This window comes from Suricata suricatta, chromosome 14, assembly GCF_006229205.1.
Source record: "Suricata suricatta isolate VVHF042 chromosome 14, meerkat_22Aug2017_6uvM2_HiC, whole genome shotgun sequence".
NCBI lineage: Eukaryota > Metazoa > Chordata > Mammalia > Carnivora > Herpestidae > Suricata > Suricata suricatta.
The window spans coordinates 62143021-62158473 of NC_043713.1; the positions used below are offsets into that span (position 1 = coordinate 62143021).

At 52.3% G+C, this 15453-nt stretch overlaps 1 protein-coding gene across 3 annotated transcripts in view; it reads right to left on the reverse strand.

Annotated features, from left to right (window-relative positions):
- GNB1L (G protein subunit beta 1 like) overlaps positions 1–15453 on the reverse strand; it is a 58269-nt gene that overhangs the window by 4977 nt on the left and 37839 nt on the right. For all 3 annotated transcript variants that reach the window (XM_029922168.1, XM_029922166.1, XM_029922167.1), the window contains 2 exons: positions 13992–14090; positions 9120–9335 (listed from right to left, as the gene is read on the reverse strand). In XM_029922168.1, the coding sequence (XP_029778028.1) occupies positions 9120–9335; positions 13992–14090 (315 nt within the window). The remainder of the gene's footprint in view (positions 1–9119; positions 9336–13991; positions 14091–15453) is intronic.

The following is a 15453-nucleotide window of genomic DNA, read 5'->3' on the forward strand; positions in this document are numbered from 1 at the left end:
GCCTGCTTCGGATTCTGTGCCTCCCTCTCTCTCTGACCCTCCCCTGCTCACACTGTCTCTGTCTCTCAAAAATAAATTTAAAAAAGAACATTTAAAAAATAAAATAAAATAAAACCCACTGTTCAAGGGTCAAGGGTCAACTGTGCTATGCTTTTTTGTTGTTGTTGTTATTTATTTATTTTGAGAGAGAAAGAGAGAGCACAAGTGGGGGAGGAACAAAGAAACAGAGGGAGAGAGAGAGAGAGAGAGAGAGAGAGAGAGAGAGAGAGAATCCCAAGCAGGCTCTACACAGTCAGCACAGATCCAGATGCAGGGCTCGAACTCACAGAGTGAGATCATGACCTGAGCCAAAATCAATAGTCAAATGCTTAACCAACTGAACCACCAGGGTGCCCCTATACTATTTTTATTTCCTGTAAGTTTTAATAAATAACAACTAATGGTTTAGCACAAAACCAGGAACACTGTAAAGTGGAGTTTAGCAGGTATGTAGAAGCAAAAGATGTAACAGCACCAGGACAAAAGGTGGGAATATGGTCACTGGAATCCTAGCATGGGGTTATGACGCATGTAGGGGCAACATGGTGACACTAAGCAGGGTTGAGAACGTCAGTGATGCGTACTGTGGGCCTGCAAGTGACTGCTCAGAAGAAAGCAACAAAAGCTATAGCAAAGAAACCAAGAGAGGAAATACAATGGAAAACTGAAATAGGAATACTTGAACACACAAGAAGGCAGGAAAGGAGTAAAAGAGGGTCAACACAGAAGTGACAAGTGGAAAACAAATATCAAGATGGCAGTTTTAATGGTGGACACATCGATAATTATATTAAGTGCAAACAGACTAAGTGCTCCAAGGAGAAGGCAGACAGTGTCAGAAATGATTAAAAAACAAGACTAAAAAAGATGCCTTTCAAATATAAAGAGATGGACACGGGTTGAAAAGAAGGGAGATGTGGGAGATGTGCCTCGCAAAGAGGAAACTGGAGAAAGTTAATGCCGCTTTGTTAGCATCAGACCAAGCTGACCTGAAACTAATGTAACATTCATTGTACATCAACTATGCTTCAATTAAACAACAACAAAAAAAGACATAAGAGCTATAGAAGGATATTTCATGATGACCAATCAGCAGGATGTGGGAACCATCTTAACTGCATAATGACAGTGCTTAAAATTCATGAAGTAAAACAAACAGAACTAAATGGGGAAACAGGCATATTCACAGCCACACTCAAAGATCCAAAGACCTTGCTCAGTAACTGGCAGAAAATTGGACAAAAAGATCATGAGGGATATGGGAGACTTAAATGCTACCAACCACCTTGACTGAGACCACGCTGACGGAACACTCTGCCCACCAACTGCAGAACACACACGTTCACCAAGATGTAGCATGTGCTGGGCCAAACACAAGCCTCAATAAATATCCAAATGTTGACATTATACAGGTTCCTTCACTGACAGCAGAATTAAGCTAGATTAAAGATATCTACAAAATAAAATATTTGCAAATTAAATAATTTACTTCTAAGGAACAACTGGATCAAAGAAGCAATCACAAGAGCAAGCAGAAAGTATTTTGAACTGAATAGGGGCACCTGGGTGGCTTGGTCGGTTGAGTGTCTGACTCTTGATTTCGGCTCAGGTCATGATCTTGCAATTTGTGGGTTTGAGCTGCATGTTGGGCTCCATGCTGACAGTGCAGAGCCTGTTTGGGATTCTCTCTCCCTCTCTCTCTCTCTGCTCCTCCCCAACTTGCATGTGCATTCTCTCTCCCTTTCAAAATAAATAAACCCCAAAAAAAAAGAAAAGAAAGAAAAGAAAGAAATAAAGAAAGAAAAGAAAAGAAAAGGAAGTATTTTAAACTGAATAAAAATGAAGGCACAGAAATCAAAATCTGTGGGACACACCCACAAAGGCTGGTGAGGTGGCTGGGAGCTGGCTTCCCCACAGCCCACTGGCGGGCTGGTACAAATCCACAGAAGCACCTAGAACTGTGGGCACCATCAGTGCACAGATTCACAGACTCAGAGGCCCCTGGTAAATGTTCCCTAACAGGTGGCCTTATCAGCTTCTGGAAGGAGTGCAGACTGCCTGGGCAACATTTAAGGTCACAAAAACAGCAGGGATGAGATGCATTCCATGTGCAAAACCAGCTCTGTGAGAGAGATACCTACATCTGAAGAAAAGTTGAAGGCAAAAGATTAAAAATTAAAAAAATCTAGAGGGGCGGGTAGGTGGTTCAATTGGTGGAGCGTTTGACTTTGGCTCAGGCCGTGATCTCAGTGTGTGAGTTCGAGCCCTCCATCAGGCTCTCTGCTGTCCATGCAGAGCTCACTTCAGATCCTCTGTCTCCATCTCTCTCTGCCCATCCCCAGCTCACACACACTCTCTTTTTCAAAAATAACCAAATATTTAAAAAATTATTTTAAAAATTTAAAAAGCTATAAAAAGTAGTAGAGTCAGAAGAAATCTGGTATGAACCATATTAATAGTTGGCAAAATAGGCTTATAGGCAAAAATCCTTTTCTGAGGTAATGTGGTCACTAAAGTATAAAGGTTCATTTCCCTAGGAAGATGACCACTCTAAACCTGTATGTTCCTAAGCCAGCTTCAAAATGCAGAAGCAAAAATGTCCAGGACGCAGGAAAAGTTAGGGAGACGTGCCTCAGCATGAGGGTCTCCCTGTCCCTTCTGGAGGCATCCAGTCCCGGCCGCCAGGGCTGCCTGTGTGTGTGCAGGTACAGCCGCGCATCTAGCAACAAGAGGCACTTCTTCCTCACACACATGTGGAATATGGAATACTTATGTCAACTGCACCAAACTCCACATTTCAAAGAGCTGATATCATTCAGACCTTATTCTCCGACCACAACAGTATTAACTTGAAATTAAAAAATAAAAAATAGGGGGAATAAATCAAACATTTAGAAACATAAAAAACAAACAAACAAACCACTCTGATCAGCTCAGCAGTTAGAGAACAAACAAATATCGGGTCCACCCAGAAGTGAGCGCTGATGAAGATGGTGACATCACCCAATGTGGGAAACAGCTAGAGGGTTGCAAACAGACTTCAGCTGCTGTGGGGAATGGGTGGTGGAGAATGAGCGGGCTCCATACCCAGGTCAAGTCAAAGAAACAGGCCAAGCTCAGAGAACACAGGATGAAAGAAGGGAAAGATCAGAGCAGAAATGAAACAGAAAAAGATTTTTAAAGATCAACAAAGAGGGGGGCCTGGATGGCTCACTCGGTTAAAAATCAGACTTTGGCTCAGGTCGTGATCTCACGATTGGTGAGTTCGAGCCCCGCATCGGGCTCTCTGCAGTCAGCACAGAGCGTGAAGCCTGTTTGGGATTCTCGGTCTCCTTGTCTCTCTGCCCTTTCGCTGTTCACGCTCTGTCTCTCTCTCAAAACTAAATAAACATTTAAAAATATTAAAAAGAATTAGAAGAAAAAATAAAGATCAACAAAGATATGACTGATCAGGGATAAAAATGGGACAGTTCTATAAATACAGCAGAAATCTAAACAATCATTACAAATAAAAAAAGGGCAGCATGAAAATACCTTGAAGGTTTTTATGCTTCTAGATAAATTCTTAGTTCAAGAAAATTCTTAGCTCAAGCCTTCCTTGCAGAGAAAAATGCCTACCCCAGTGGGACAGGCCAAGAGTGACCCAGGGCCACTACAAAACTGACCTCCTGCAACTTACCAGAGATCAGGAGAAGAGGGGCCGTCTGGCTCCAGACTGTGGGGCTCCTGACACCCTGATACCCTAAGCACAGTGGGGTAACTGGAGAGGGGGTGCAGCTTGGTCTACTGACAGATAGATGGCCCTGAACAACTCCACCCCAGCATCACAGCGTGGAAATGGACAGGCTATGTGGCAGGTTATTTTAGCACTATGTGGCTGTTTTAATATTATAAAAACCAAATCATGCAATATATTAAAGTAACTGATTTGAGGAGAAAAAACCATGAGTCTGACAGTTCAACATTCTTTCACAATCCAGATTCTTACCTGCTAGGAGTAGAAGGGGGATTGGATATGATAGGAAACTGCTAAAACCCGCAGCAAATGGGGCACGCCATCCAAGCCATGGCACAGCCAGGATCCCTGCCACAGTCCTGGCCTCCACTTGGAATGTCCTGGGTTCCTGGTCAGTGCTGTCAGCATGTGAGCAGCCCTGCAGTGATCTGTCCAGGTACCTCTATGCCCACTCCGCATCTCCTGGTCCAGGGCCCCCTCCTGCTCTTCCTGGGCTCCGTCCAGTACTTGGTTCTCCAGTTCATGGACCGGGATACCCAGGTTGCCAAGCCTGACCCACACTGGAAGGGCTGTGGGAGCTGAAGCCTCTGTGCCGGTGTGAGATGCAAATCCTACGTGCACCCACCTGTGAGGGTGTGCATCTGCCTGAACTTCTCTCCACTCTCCCAGACCAGAACAGGGTAGCTAGGAATGAGGACTGAGGACCATCACTGTCCCTCATCCTTTTCTTTTCTGTGGACTCTGCCTCAAGCCAGTGGTAGCCAGGGAATTCCGGCCTCAGAGCCACGGACTCCCTAGAACCCACCTGGGGCCCAGCTTCCAGGTTTCCTCCTTCATAGTCCATCCTCATGTGAATTTGTTAACAGGGGGAGTATTTCACAGAGAGATAAGGGCTGCTTTCAAGTTTGCTCTCTGCTGATGAACACCAAGAGCCCAGGACAAATGGAAGAGGAATGTGAATTTCCAGAGAGGCCCCTGAATGGGGGTCCTCATACACTGGAAGCTGGGTGTAGGGCAGAGAACGCCTTCCATGCGGGTGTCACCACCTAGGAGGGGCTAATAGGCCCAGAGCTGCCCAAGGGAGCGGGAGTGATTCCAGCGTTGAGGCAGAAGCACAAGGCAGGCTCCCCCAACAGGAATGAAGAGAAGTAATTGCAAAAGCTTTGATGGGGACCTAAACCAAATGAGGCCAGTCCCTGTCCCAGGCTTGTATTCCGGAGGAGAGGGAGGAGGGCAGCCCAACAGGGACTATTCGTGGTGACGGTGACCAGAGCTTTCTGGTTCTGCTATGCATGCACATGGTAGGTTGGGTTGTGTCCACAATTTTCTTGGTCTCAGGGCCCTGCAGTCTCCTTCCTACCTGTCCCACATGTCTTGCTGCTGACACTTTTGAGGAGAAGCCTAGGGAGAAAGAGGGCAACGGCCACACAGTGGGACGAGAGGATGCCTGGCCAACCAGCTGCCGGTGCAATGTGGGGAAAGTGTGGTTGGTCTGATTCCTGGTCCAGGCTGGCTGGGGTGGGGGTGGGGGGGACCTTAATATTACTTAAAGGCCTAAAAATACTGCTGGCTGTAAATCAGCCTCTGCTTCAAGGCCATGGGCCCTGCCCAAGTGTGGGAGGAAGGAGCAGGTCTGCACACCACCTGTGTCTGATGATAGCCAAAGCCCAATCCCCTGGAGGCTGGAGGGAAAGCCACCTCTGGAAGGCAGGCAAGTACCCTGGTGTCACCATGTGCCCCTGAGGCCATGTTGTCCTGAAGAGAGTGGCCAAAGGCCCCCCGGGTCACTGCTGTGGCCCCTGGCCACACCCATCCTGGATGAGGACCCTCTGGGAAGGATCGTGGCCACTAGTGGCTCTCACAGCACATGACCTCAGGTGCCAGGAATGTGCACACGGCGCGGCCGCCATCTGGTTCCCATTACCCACGCTCTGCTGAGGGAAACCTCATCTGCGTCTCTGCTCCCAGCGCCCGCCCGGGAGAGATTGATTTGGGCTCATTAGAGAGTCCAACAGCAGGCTGCGAGGTGAGGCACATCTGTGCCCACGTGGCTCAAGGGCCGGGGTGGGCAGCCACATCGCAGGGCCGGCACCGTGCCTCGAGCCCCAGGGCGAGGATGCCTGTGGATGCCTATGGGTGCTGGCCCCTGACACTTCCTCTTCAGAGGCCTGTGAGTCACAACCTGAAAATCTCCAGGGCCTCTGGGGCCAACTCTGAAATTGATGTGCAGTTGTTTCTGGGTGAGGCAGCCGTTTCCAGTGACCATGCTCAGCGGGAGAAACGCTGTCCTCCTCCTTTGATGTGCACTACTGAGCGAGGCCCCTAGCCCGGCATAACGCTGTCATGTAACCACCATATCCATTCCGCAGTGCCTGGCTCCCCTTCTGCTTTAACTTTCAAATTCATTAATAATCTCCCGTGCTTCAACTTTTCAATTCATCAGTATAGTAAAAGTTCATCTCTGGACTGGAGCAGCCCCATAAATTTAAGTTTTAAGTTCCAGCAGCTGTTTTCTGAAAAAGCCAGCAGAGACCAGGCAGATCTGGGCCAGATAGCAGGAGGGGACCCTTCCAGAGGTCCAGGGGTTCGGGTGGGGTTCTCAGGGAAGCTACCTGAATCTTCAGCCCTTTGCAAGGTCAGGCTCATGAAGTTTAAGCCACGGCAGGATGGAGCACTAGACCCCACAGTGGGAAGGTGGGGGCACTGTCTGGTCCCCACGAGGCTCGAGGGGCAGGAAGGAAGGGTATGAGGGAGAACTCCAGTGCCCGCCTGGCTGGTCTTGACACCTAGCAAGGTGCCCTCCACTGCTGAGGACGTGAAGACCCAGCACTGGAATGGCTCTGCCCCAGTCTTAAAGATGACAGCCAGAGCGCCTGAGCCTCTCAGTTGGTTAAGCGTCTGACTCTGGATTTTGGTTCAGGTGGTGATCTCACGGTTCATGAATTCAAGCCCTGAGTTGGACTTTGTGTTGACAGTGTGTAGCTTGCTTGGGATTTTCTCTCTTTCTCTTTCTCTCTCTCTGTCCCCCCGCCGCCACCACCCCCTGCCCTCTCCCCGTGCACTCACGCGCTCCTCTCTCTAACTTAAAAAAAAAGATGTTCGTTCCTGGGTTTCGGCACCAAAAAAAAAAAAAAAAAAAAAAAAAAGATGACAGCCATCATGAAGACATTCATTCCATCCATACTCAAGTCCATAATTCTAGTGCCTTGAGACCCTCCTGCCAGGATGGAGGCAGGAGAAGCTTGGCCCCCCAACAGCCAGGCTGGGCCCCATTGGAGGCCTAACTCTGCTTCTTTTGGAGCCTCTGTGGACTCTCTGAGACAACATAAGGACAGAAGGACAGATGGGTAGCTGGCTTCACTACAAGTCAGCCATGTGCCGACACGAGCCAGTCTGCTGGAGAGGAGCAACGCCAAGGAACCATAAACGTGTGCCCTGTCCCCAGATGTGACATGTGACCCCCCTCTTCCCCCTCTCTCTGGGCTCTGGCTGGCTGCTCCCGTTCTCAGGTCCTGCTCAGATCCCACCTGGAGAGATGCCAGGACAGCAGGTACGGCTCCAGCCCTGCTGCTGCTAGATACCTGCTCTGGTTTTCCCCTCCGTTCCCTGATGGGACCGTTTTTTTTTATTTTTTAATGCTTTATTTATTTTTGAGAGAGAGAGACAGCATGAGCATGGGAGGGTCAGAGAGAGAGGGAGACACAGAATCTGAAGACAGGCTCCAGGCTCTGAGCTAGCTGTCAGCACATAGCCTGACTCAGGGCTTGAACCCACAAATGTGAGATCATGACCTGAGCTGAAGCTGGACGCTCAACCAATTGAGCCACCCAGGCGCCGAGGGACCTCTCTTTTTAGGATGCCAGTTCTAACCCCAGCTTCGATGCAAAAGGGCTCCTCCCAAGTCCAACTCTGCCTGACTTCTTCCGTCTTTGGGTCTCTCTACTATGGAAGATGGCCATTACCATTCTCTCTAGCACCCTCTCACCTCACTCATTCTCAGCTTCCCTCTGGCTCTGACTCCTCACTCACCATGTAAAACCCCTGCCTCTACTGTCCTCACTCTGTCCCTCCTTTGGGATGACCTGGTGGAAATGTCCCACCCCGGGTTGCACCCAGGACCCGTGATACCTGCTAGGTACCGCAGCATGTCCTAATTCTCCCCGGCGGCCCACCCCTCCACCCTAACCCATGTGCCTCGGGGGCCCACTAGCCAAGGCCTCTTTCTCTGGCCACGGGGACCTGGGCTGGGCAAGTGTGAGGTGAGGCAGGCTTACCAGGCTGTGGGCAAGGCTCTCCCATCTGGAGAGTGGCCCTAAGGGATGAATTCCTCCTCAGCCTCCTGTCTCCATCAAGCTACTGCAGAGGAGGGCAAACATGTCCTCTAGAACTCTAGTGATGAGTGCCCAGGTGAGGCCAGGAGCCAAGCCTTCTGCTGGCAGTCTCCCTGAGGGCCACACAGCTCCCATGCAGGGCCCTATTCCCCCACCAGACCTGGGTTTGCATCACTGCCCTTCCATGCAGCTTCTATTTGCTGGCCAAGTGGCCAAGTCTTAGCCTTCTAAGGCTTCCTGGCTAATGGAGACTCCTCGGCCACCCCAAGACACCAGAGTGCACCCAGGCCATCCTCTGGCGTCAAGAGACATAGCACACCTCATCCCTGTGACCCGCAGCTCCCTGGAACCTGCCCTAGTGTGAGGCTTCTCGCCCCTCCCCCCACTCTACCCCCTAGGTCCCAAATAGGGCTGAGGGCGTAGGCTGAGTCACCACATGCTGAGTACCAGCCACAGGCTCAGATGTGGTCTCCAGGTGCTCCAGGAGTCATGTGGGAAGGAAAGGTCCACTGAGACCTTATGGGAAGGTTTTCAGCACCACCCGGCTCCGCCTTGAGGCCTCACACCCCTTCCTGACTGTGGCCACTGGCAGTGAGGAACAGCTTCCCTGGGGTTGGCTTACAGACTGCCCTGGGGGCGTGACTCTGAGGATTTCTCCACACTGGGTTGGTTTTTGTTGATTAATCAGTTCCTTACTGACCGAATTCCTCTGAGTTTTCACAAATGGGCTTGCCTACTCCCGGACTCTACATGCCTTTTCTCTAGATGGACAAGACGTGACTGCTGTTAACCCAAGGTCTGAGAGAAACCCAAACCATGTGAATGGTTCACAAACGCCCACGCCCCCTTCTTCCTGCGCTGGCTCCGCGGACAGGCTGGCCTGCACCCCGCCTCACAGTGATTAATTAGCCAGGGATCTGCAACAACTCCTCTTCATGCCTAAATATTGTTTCAGCCTATCAGACTGTTAGTGCAAAGCAGGATAAATGACACTTCGGGTCTGGCGTACTGACCTGCAGGGCCTGCTGCTCATCCAGGCTCCAGACAGCCAGCGCCTTCTCCGCAGAGCCCGAGACGCCCCTGGCCTTTTGGGAGTCAAAGCCAAAGCCCATGACGGGCTCTGTGTGGCAGGCGACTCGGCTGCACACCTTCCGCTCAGAGACGTCCCATAGGGCCACAGATCCGTCCTCATAGCCGGCCAGGAGGAGTGGGCGGGGACTGGACTCAGCCTGCGGGGACAGCACAGCAATCAGCTCCCAAAAGGTCCTGGTATGTTTTGGGGGAGAAGGGGCTCCAGAGATGGGTGGGCTCTCCTGCTGGGCCTTGAGGGGTCGCCCAGCTGGGGAGCTGTTTCCAGTCTGCCCCATACCAGCAGTAACTGTTCGGAGGTTCTGTATGGCCCACCAATGGTCGGTACCATTGGCACAAAGCTGGCATTGGCCAGTGCTGGGGCAGTCTGAGGACTGAGACTGGGGGAGGACAGAGCCAGGGATAGCCCAGCCTGGCCCCCACATCACATTGCCACGCTGCTGCTCGCCAGCTCGGGTGCTGCTGTGTCTTCGTGCTTCCTTACTACAGGCTGAGACTTGCGGCCACCCCTTCGTGAGGCGGTCACCTGTCTAGAACTGCCAGCCAAAGGAAATCGTGAGCTCCATCTCAATGAAAAATGAACTTTCTGTGCTTTGTCAACGTCGCCGTGGAAGCCCCCCACCCCCAGGCCTGGTGAGTCGCCAGGGCGCTGACTGGTATGAGCTGAGCTCTGCCGGTCCTGGGCTATTGTGATGAATGAGGACGCAGGTCAGAGGGCTCCGCACCCTGGGCAGACGCCTCGTTTATCTAGCCTCAGCAACAACTGCAGGGGAGCACCACGGGACTCCGTGTCACCCCGGCACTGAGAGCAGCAGCCCCATGCCTGGTGCCCAGTCTCCAGCACAGACGCCCAGGTTGCTTCTGGGACAAAGCACACACCAGCCGACGCCTTTTGCTCTTCACTCATGTCTGCATTTCCTGCTAAGCTGCCTGGGGTTGGTGTCACTCAAGTGTCAGAAATAACTGAGCACATTCCCTCCCCAGTGAATTTTCCGAGAGCCAGGAGCTCAGCTGAGATGTAGGGAGCTCTAACTGGGCTTGCCTCCCAGCCCCCTGAATGGTCAATGGTGAAAACAGGGGCTTTGGGGGGCTGGTCAGTAAGGCTGGGTCCTGGGTCACCTGCAACTCCCAGGACTGCTGGCGGCAAGGCTGGTGGTGAGCAGAGGGCCTGGGCCTCACTGGTCATGGGCCAACAGGGCTGACAGCACCATGAAGGCCCTCCTTGTCCACCTGCTAGAGCTCCTGTTACTGAGCTGTGTGGGTGCTTCTACTGCCCAGAGGGGGGGTCTGGACCTAGATGCTGTACACACCACACAGATGGTCTCTCCACAACATTAAAGAGTGCTCAGAAAGAACCAGCTTGTGAGGCTAAGTAAGGTAACTATCTGGGTTTAGCCAGAAGGCACCAGAGCTTGTGTCTAAAGAATGGATACATCCTCCACACACGGAAGCAGGGCTTTCTCCATGCATCAAAAGGGGAAACTGAGGCTTCAGGGTGTGGTGTATGTCACTGGGGCCCTGGTTGGTGATGGGAACCAGGGGGAGTCTGATGCAGATTAGCTCTATGATCAAAAAGAGGTGGCTGTGCCAGAAGACGGGGAGGACACAGCCACCAAGACCTGCCCACAGCACAATGAATCCTCCCAGGCTGGAGCTAGTCTGGAGGACGCCTCCTACATTTCCTCAGAAACAGCTTACACATTTTTTTCTGATAATACATGTTCATACAAACAAAAACATAAAGGCTTCCTAGTTTCATTTAGCCTGTGGCAGCCTGTGCTCCTCCCTGGGGCCTCCTGCATGCTGACTGCCTCCCGGCAGGCCCGACTGGGCAAGCAGTCAGGATATGGGCCCTGTGACCATGAACCCTGTGTGTGCACAGCATCTGGTGATGCCTGCCAGGCAGGGGCCAAGGCTGGGAGCAGCTGAGCGTGGTCACTGGCTCCTTCTAACCTCCCATGAAAAGCCATGACATTATCGGTGTACTTTCCCTGTAGTTTTATAATGGGGAAAAGCTCCATTTTGCCATCTGTCAAGTCACCTGATCGGAAATTATTTGTGAGGTATAAAATTATTTGCAACACTTTTCTCCAAAGATGGACAGAGTACTTTAAGAAGCGGTCAGGCCCTCTGCTCTGGCACTTCCTTTCAGGTAGCTGATTTCTCCAGACAGGGCTTCCCCTCATGAGCAGCCATAACTGGACTCGAGGAAGGGTGACAGCCAGGTGAGAATAGCCCAACACTCTGCATGCCAAGCAAGAACTCATGCCATCCCCCTAGACCAGATCTGCTGGACCCCCCTGTCCCCCCACAGGCCAGGTCTGAGGAACTTGCCTGGGGCTCATTTGGGTCTGTTCCTCTCAGGGCAGTGATCCATCTTGTCCCCTGCTTCCCATCCCCCCTGCTTCAGCCCAGTCTGCCCCTCCCCCAGGGCCCTGCCACCCTCTGATCCCCTGGGTACATTCTTTCCTCATCGGGGCTCCTCCCAGGGCCAACATATTGGCTTTGGTCTGTCTCTGTAGCCTGAGTCCACATGATGATTGTGGTTTCTGGGTTCTGAGCATCTCGGCTAGTACAGGGGCAGCATGCTACTCACCCACCCATCAAGGTACCACAGGGGGGCCAGATCAGAAGCCGGGCTGACCTGCAGCGGCTCACCTTGATGCTGCCAACAGTGACCAAATGCTGAGATCTAGCCCTGATGGCTGCTGCTTCCCACCTGTCCTGCAGGGTCCCTGTGCGCCCCCCCCCCCACAGTGATAGACACCACAGGCTGGACAGTGGTCTCATGTCATCGGGCCTTTGGTGACAGGTTGCCCTCCATAGGATAAGGACCTAAAGTTGCTACAAGGACTTGCTTTGTATCCTGTCCTGTGCTGACTGGGTGGGACTCCAGTGCACAGGCCCCGCCTATAGTACCTCCTGGGACCCATCCTGAGGGAAGCTCCCAGCTCCCTGGAGGGGACCCTAGGCCCAAAGGCTGGGAGTCTTTCAGAGCTGCTGTGATCGATATTCCTGACCTTTCATGTGATGACTATCCTAATAATACAAGTCAGCAGCTTCAAAGAGCAAAACAAGAATACATCTGAATGTTTAAGAAAAAATTACTAAGTCAGGCCACTCTGCCACACGCAGATTAATAAATTACAACCTGGGCCTTCAGGTTTGGAGAAAATAAAAGGGTCTTTCAAATTAATGTTGACTTTTTTTTTTTTTTTAACAGAACGCTCTGTGTTGGATCTATATCCACTAACAAAAACTCGATTTGTCCTCTGTCGACTATATTAATTACCTTAACAAGTTGGTACATCCCGTTTCTATATATTTTTCTGCTGGAATTTTTACATGATTACACAATGGCCGTGTTTCCAGGGAGCGGAGTAGGAGTGGATGTAGCCACAAGGTCCTCCCTGGGACCTGGGACAACCACACCAGGGCCCAAGGCGTCACGGCCTCAGGGTGTTCCCTGCCATATACCCTGCTGCTGGTGCCAGGGGCTCTGTCATTCAGGCGGGCCTCTCGCGGTCCCCACCAACTCAGTTCCCCATGGGCTTCTCTTTGAGAGGTGCAGCAGCAGCAGGACACCACAAGATCAGCTTATCAGAGATTTCCAACTGGGAACAAATTCCAATTGGAATGTTCACAGTGAAGAAATTGTAGGGGGAAACCAACGGCAAGAAAGGGCAGGTCCCTGGAGGGACAAAAAGCTTGAAGCAGGGTCTCTGGGGTGCCTGGTCTTGTGGGTCCGGTTGGTCCCACAGACACCTCCAAACTGCCCAAGCCCATCTTATGAAAAGTTCAAATGAGCAGTGAGGCACAAGGCAGGAATCACCTTCTCCGAAGCTTAGGCAGGCTCAGGGTGGCTCTCAGAAGAGGCTGGTGAACTGAACAAAGCTGGGAAAGTGACCTATAAACCGTACTCCCAAGGCAAGCAATGGTCAATGACCTATTCACCACAGTGTCTGCCATGGCCAAGACGCCGCCTGGGGTTCTTTCCCAGTGAGCACACCAGACCGTCTGCTCTGCTGCCCCAAACACTAGCAGCCATGAGGAGCAGAAACACACACTTTGAGCCAGTGATGACCCCTGTGGAGGAGAGGAGGCTGTGCCTTGAAGAGGGATGAGGCCTCTGGTTACAGGCAGGTAGGTGGCCCCAAAAGGAACGCTCCCAGGCCTCAGGCTTGGAGCTCAAGCCCAACCAGCACTCAGGCTTGTGGCCGTCTCCCCAGCCTCAGGCTTCAGCTGCCAGCCCCTGGAAAGGCCTCCTCACCCTCTCAAATAAGAATAGTCAAGAAAGAAGGGAACGGCATCAAGAATCAGAAATGGCAAGTGTGGCTGCAGGGAAAGTCAACATGTTAAGCCCACTCCTGCCTCTATAAGACAAAGAAGGAACACCAAGTGATCCCAAGTGGAGCAAGGGCCGCGCAGGCTTGCAGGGTTAGTCAGCATTTCCCTTCTAGCCCCGTGCAGGGTTGCAGGGCTGTGGACTGGTGTGCAGAGAGGAGCGGAGCTCAGCGGACCCGGCTGTCCCTCTTCGCTGCACGCGCAGAGGGGGGCGCCCTGTGGAGGACAGCACAAGCCAGGCCTGTCCTGGACAGTGTGCAGGAGCAGCAGCAGTGGCAGGAGGACAGCAGGAGCTGGCTGGGACACCAAGGCTGCGGAAGGTAGTGTGTGCATGTATTCCCAGGGGGCTAATTGTCTTTTGGTTTGACGATAAATCGAATCGTGAATGGGGCATGATTCACCACCCAGAGGGCGTGGCTGGCAGGGCGTGGTTGGCGTGCGCTGGGCCTTACCTGCCACAGCTCCAGGCACATGGGCATGCCCGGCTTGGCATCTGCCTCAGGCTTCAGGGTGCACACTGACGTCTTGGATGGCATCTCCAGAATCTGAACCTGACAGTAAGAAAACAAGTTGATTTGGGCCGGCGCCAAGTCGAGCCTGCACTATACAAACAAGAGACTTTTAAGGCGATTAGCCAAGGCTGCTGCGAGTTTCTGTCTGCTCCCCGTAGGAACCTGGGAGCCGAGCCTCCTAATTAGGCCGCACAGGCTCGTGGGCTCAGGAGCCGTCGGGCGTTGCAAAACTCACGCGTCATTCCTGAGTGACCGGCATGTCCCTCTAACCAGCATCACCACCTGGCAGCTGCCTCCAGCCTCTCCTGATTTTACCTCTTCACTGAGTGGGAGGCTTGCTCGGCAGTGACTCAGTTTGCCCATTCGCCCAATTTCTGCTTCCTTCTCTTTCCTGGTGTGGGTTTTCATGTGAACAACCCTGAACCATCTTAGGAGCATCAAATGGTTTACAGAAGTTCCCTGTGCAAGAGCACGTGGAAACCACCAGTAAGCCTAGGAAATGAACATGGTGTGCACCAATGGGAACTCTGTTTGTGGAGCCTGGCTGTTCCCAGCACCCCACAACTCTATACTGGGCATCACAGTGGTGTTTTGTGTCACCAGGCCCTCCTGTGCCTGGGCTGGAAGATGTGTCTTTCTGGTCCACATAGCCAGGTCATACTCAGGCCCGTTGGCCTGAAAGGGGCCAGGCTCTGCCCCATACCATCTGCATGGGACAGCCGCAGCCACAAGGAGCAGACTTGGGCACTAAAGTAACACAGACCAGAGTTGGGTCCCCAGCCATCTACATCCCTAGTGCCTCACCTCCCTCAACCACCAAGCAGGGACAAGGGCGCCCCCTCCTGTGGTGCTTGGAAGTGGAGGGGATTCTGTGTGAGGCAGGTGGGAAAGCTCCACCGTACAGATAATGTCACAACAACATGCAGCCATTGTAGAGTCACACATGATCCCTTGTCAACAAGAGGACATCCTCCAGTTTGCAGATGAAGAGTCCGAGGTGCAGAAGGGTTGGGGGCACTGAAGGGACATCTGGCCTGCTCTCTGACACCCAATGAACCAGAAGGTCTGTGGGTCTGGGCTGAGCTGTGTTCACTACCCCACATGGGAGAATGAGCCCAAGGTCTGAGATTAAGTCCCACATAAGAATTCCAGATCTGTTACATGCATGCTGGGTCCTGCAAGGGCACACTGCAGGCAGGCCAGAGAGCCAGTGGTACGGCCTGGTCCTCTCAGCTGTGGGCCCATGCGGGGGAATCACAGGCTGAGGCTGCAGGTACCTTTGGGGCAAGGCTATTGCCAGAGGCCCACACTGTATCCCAGCAGAGGGGCGGGGCTCACCGTGGAGTGTGCACATGCGCACACACACATACACACATGCAATTTCCCCCACTGTCTGTTGGGC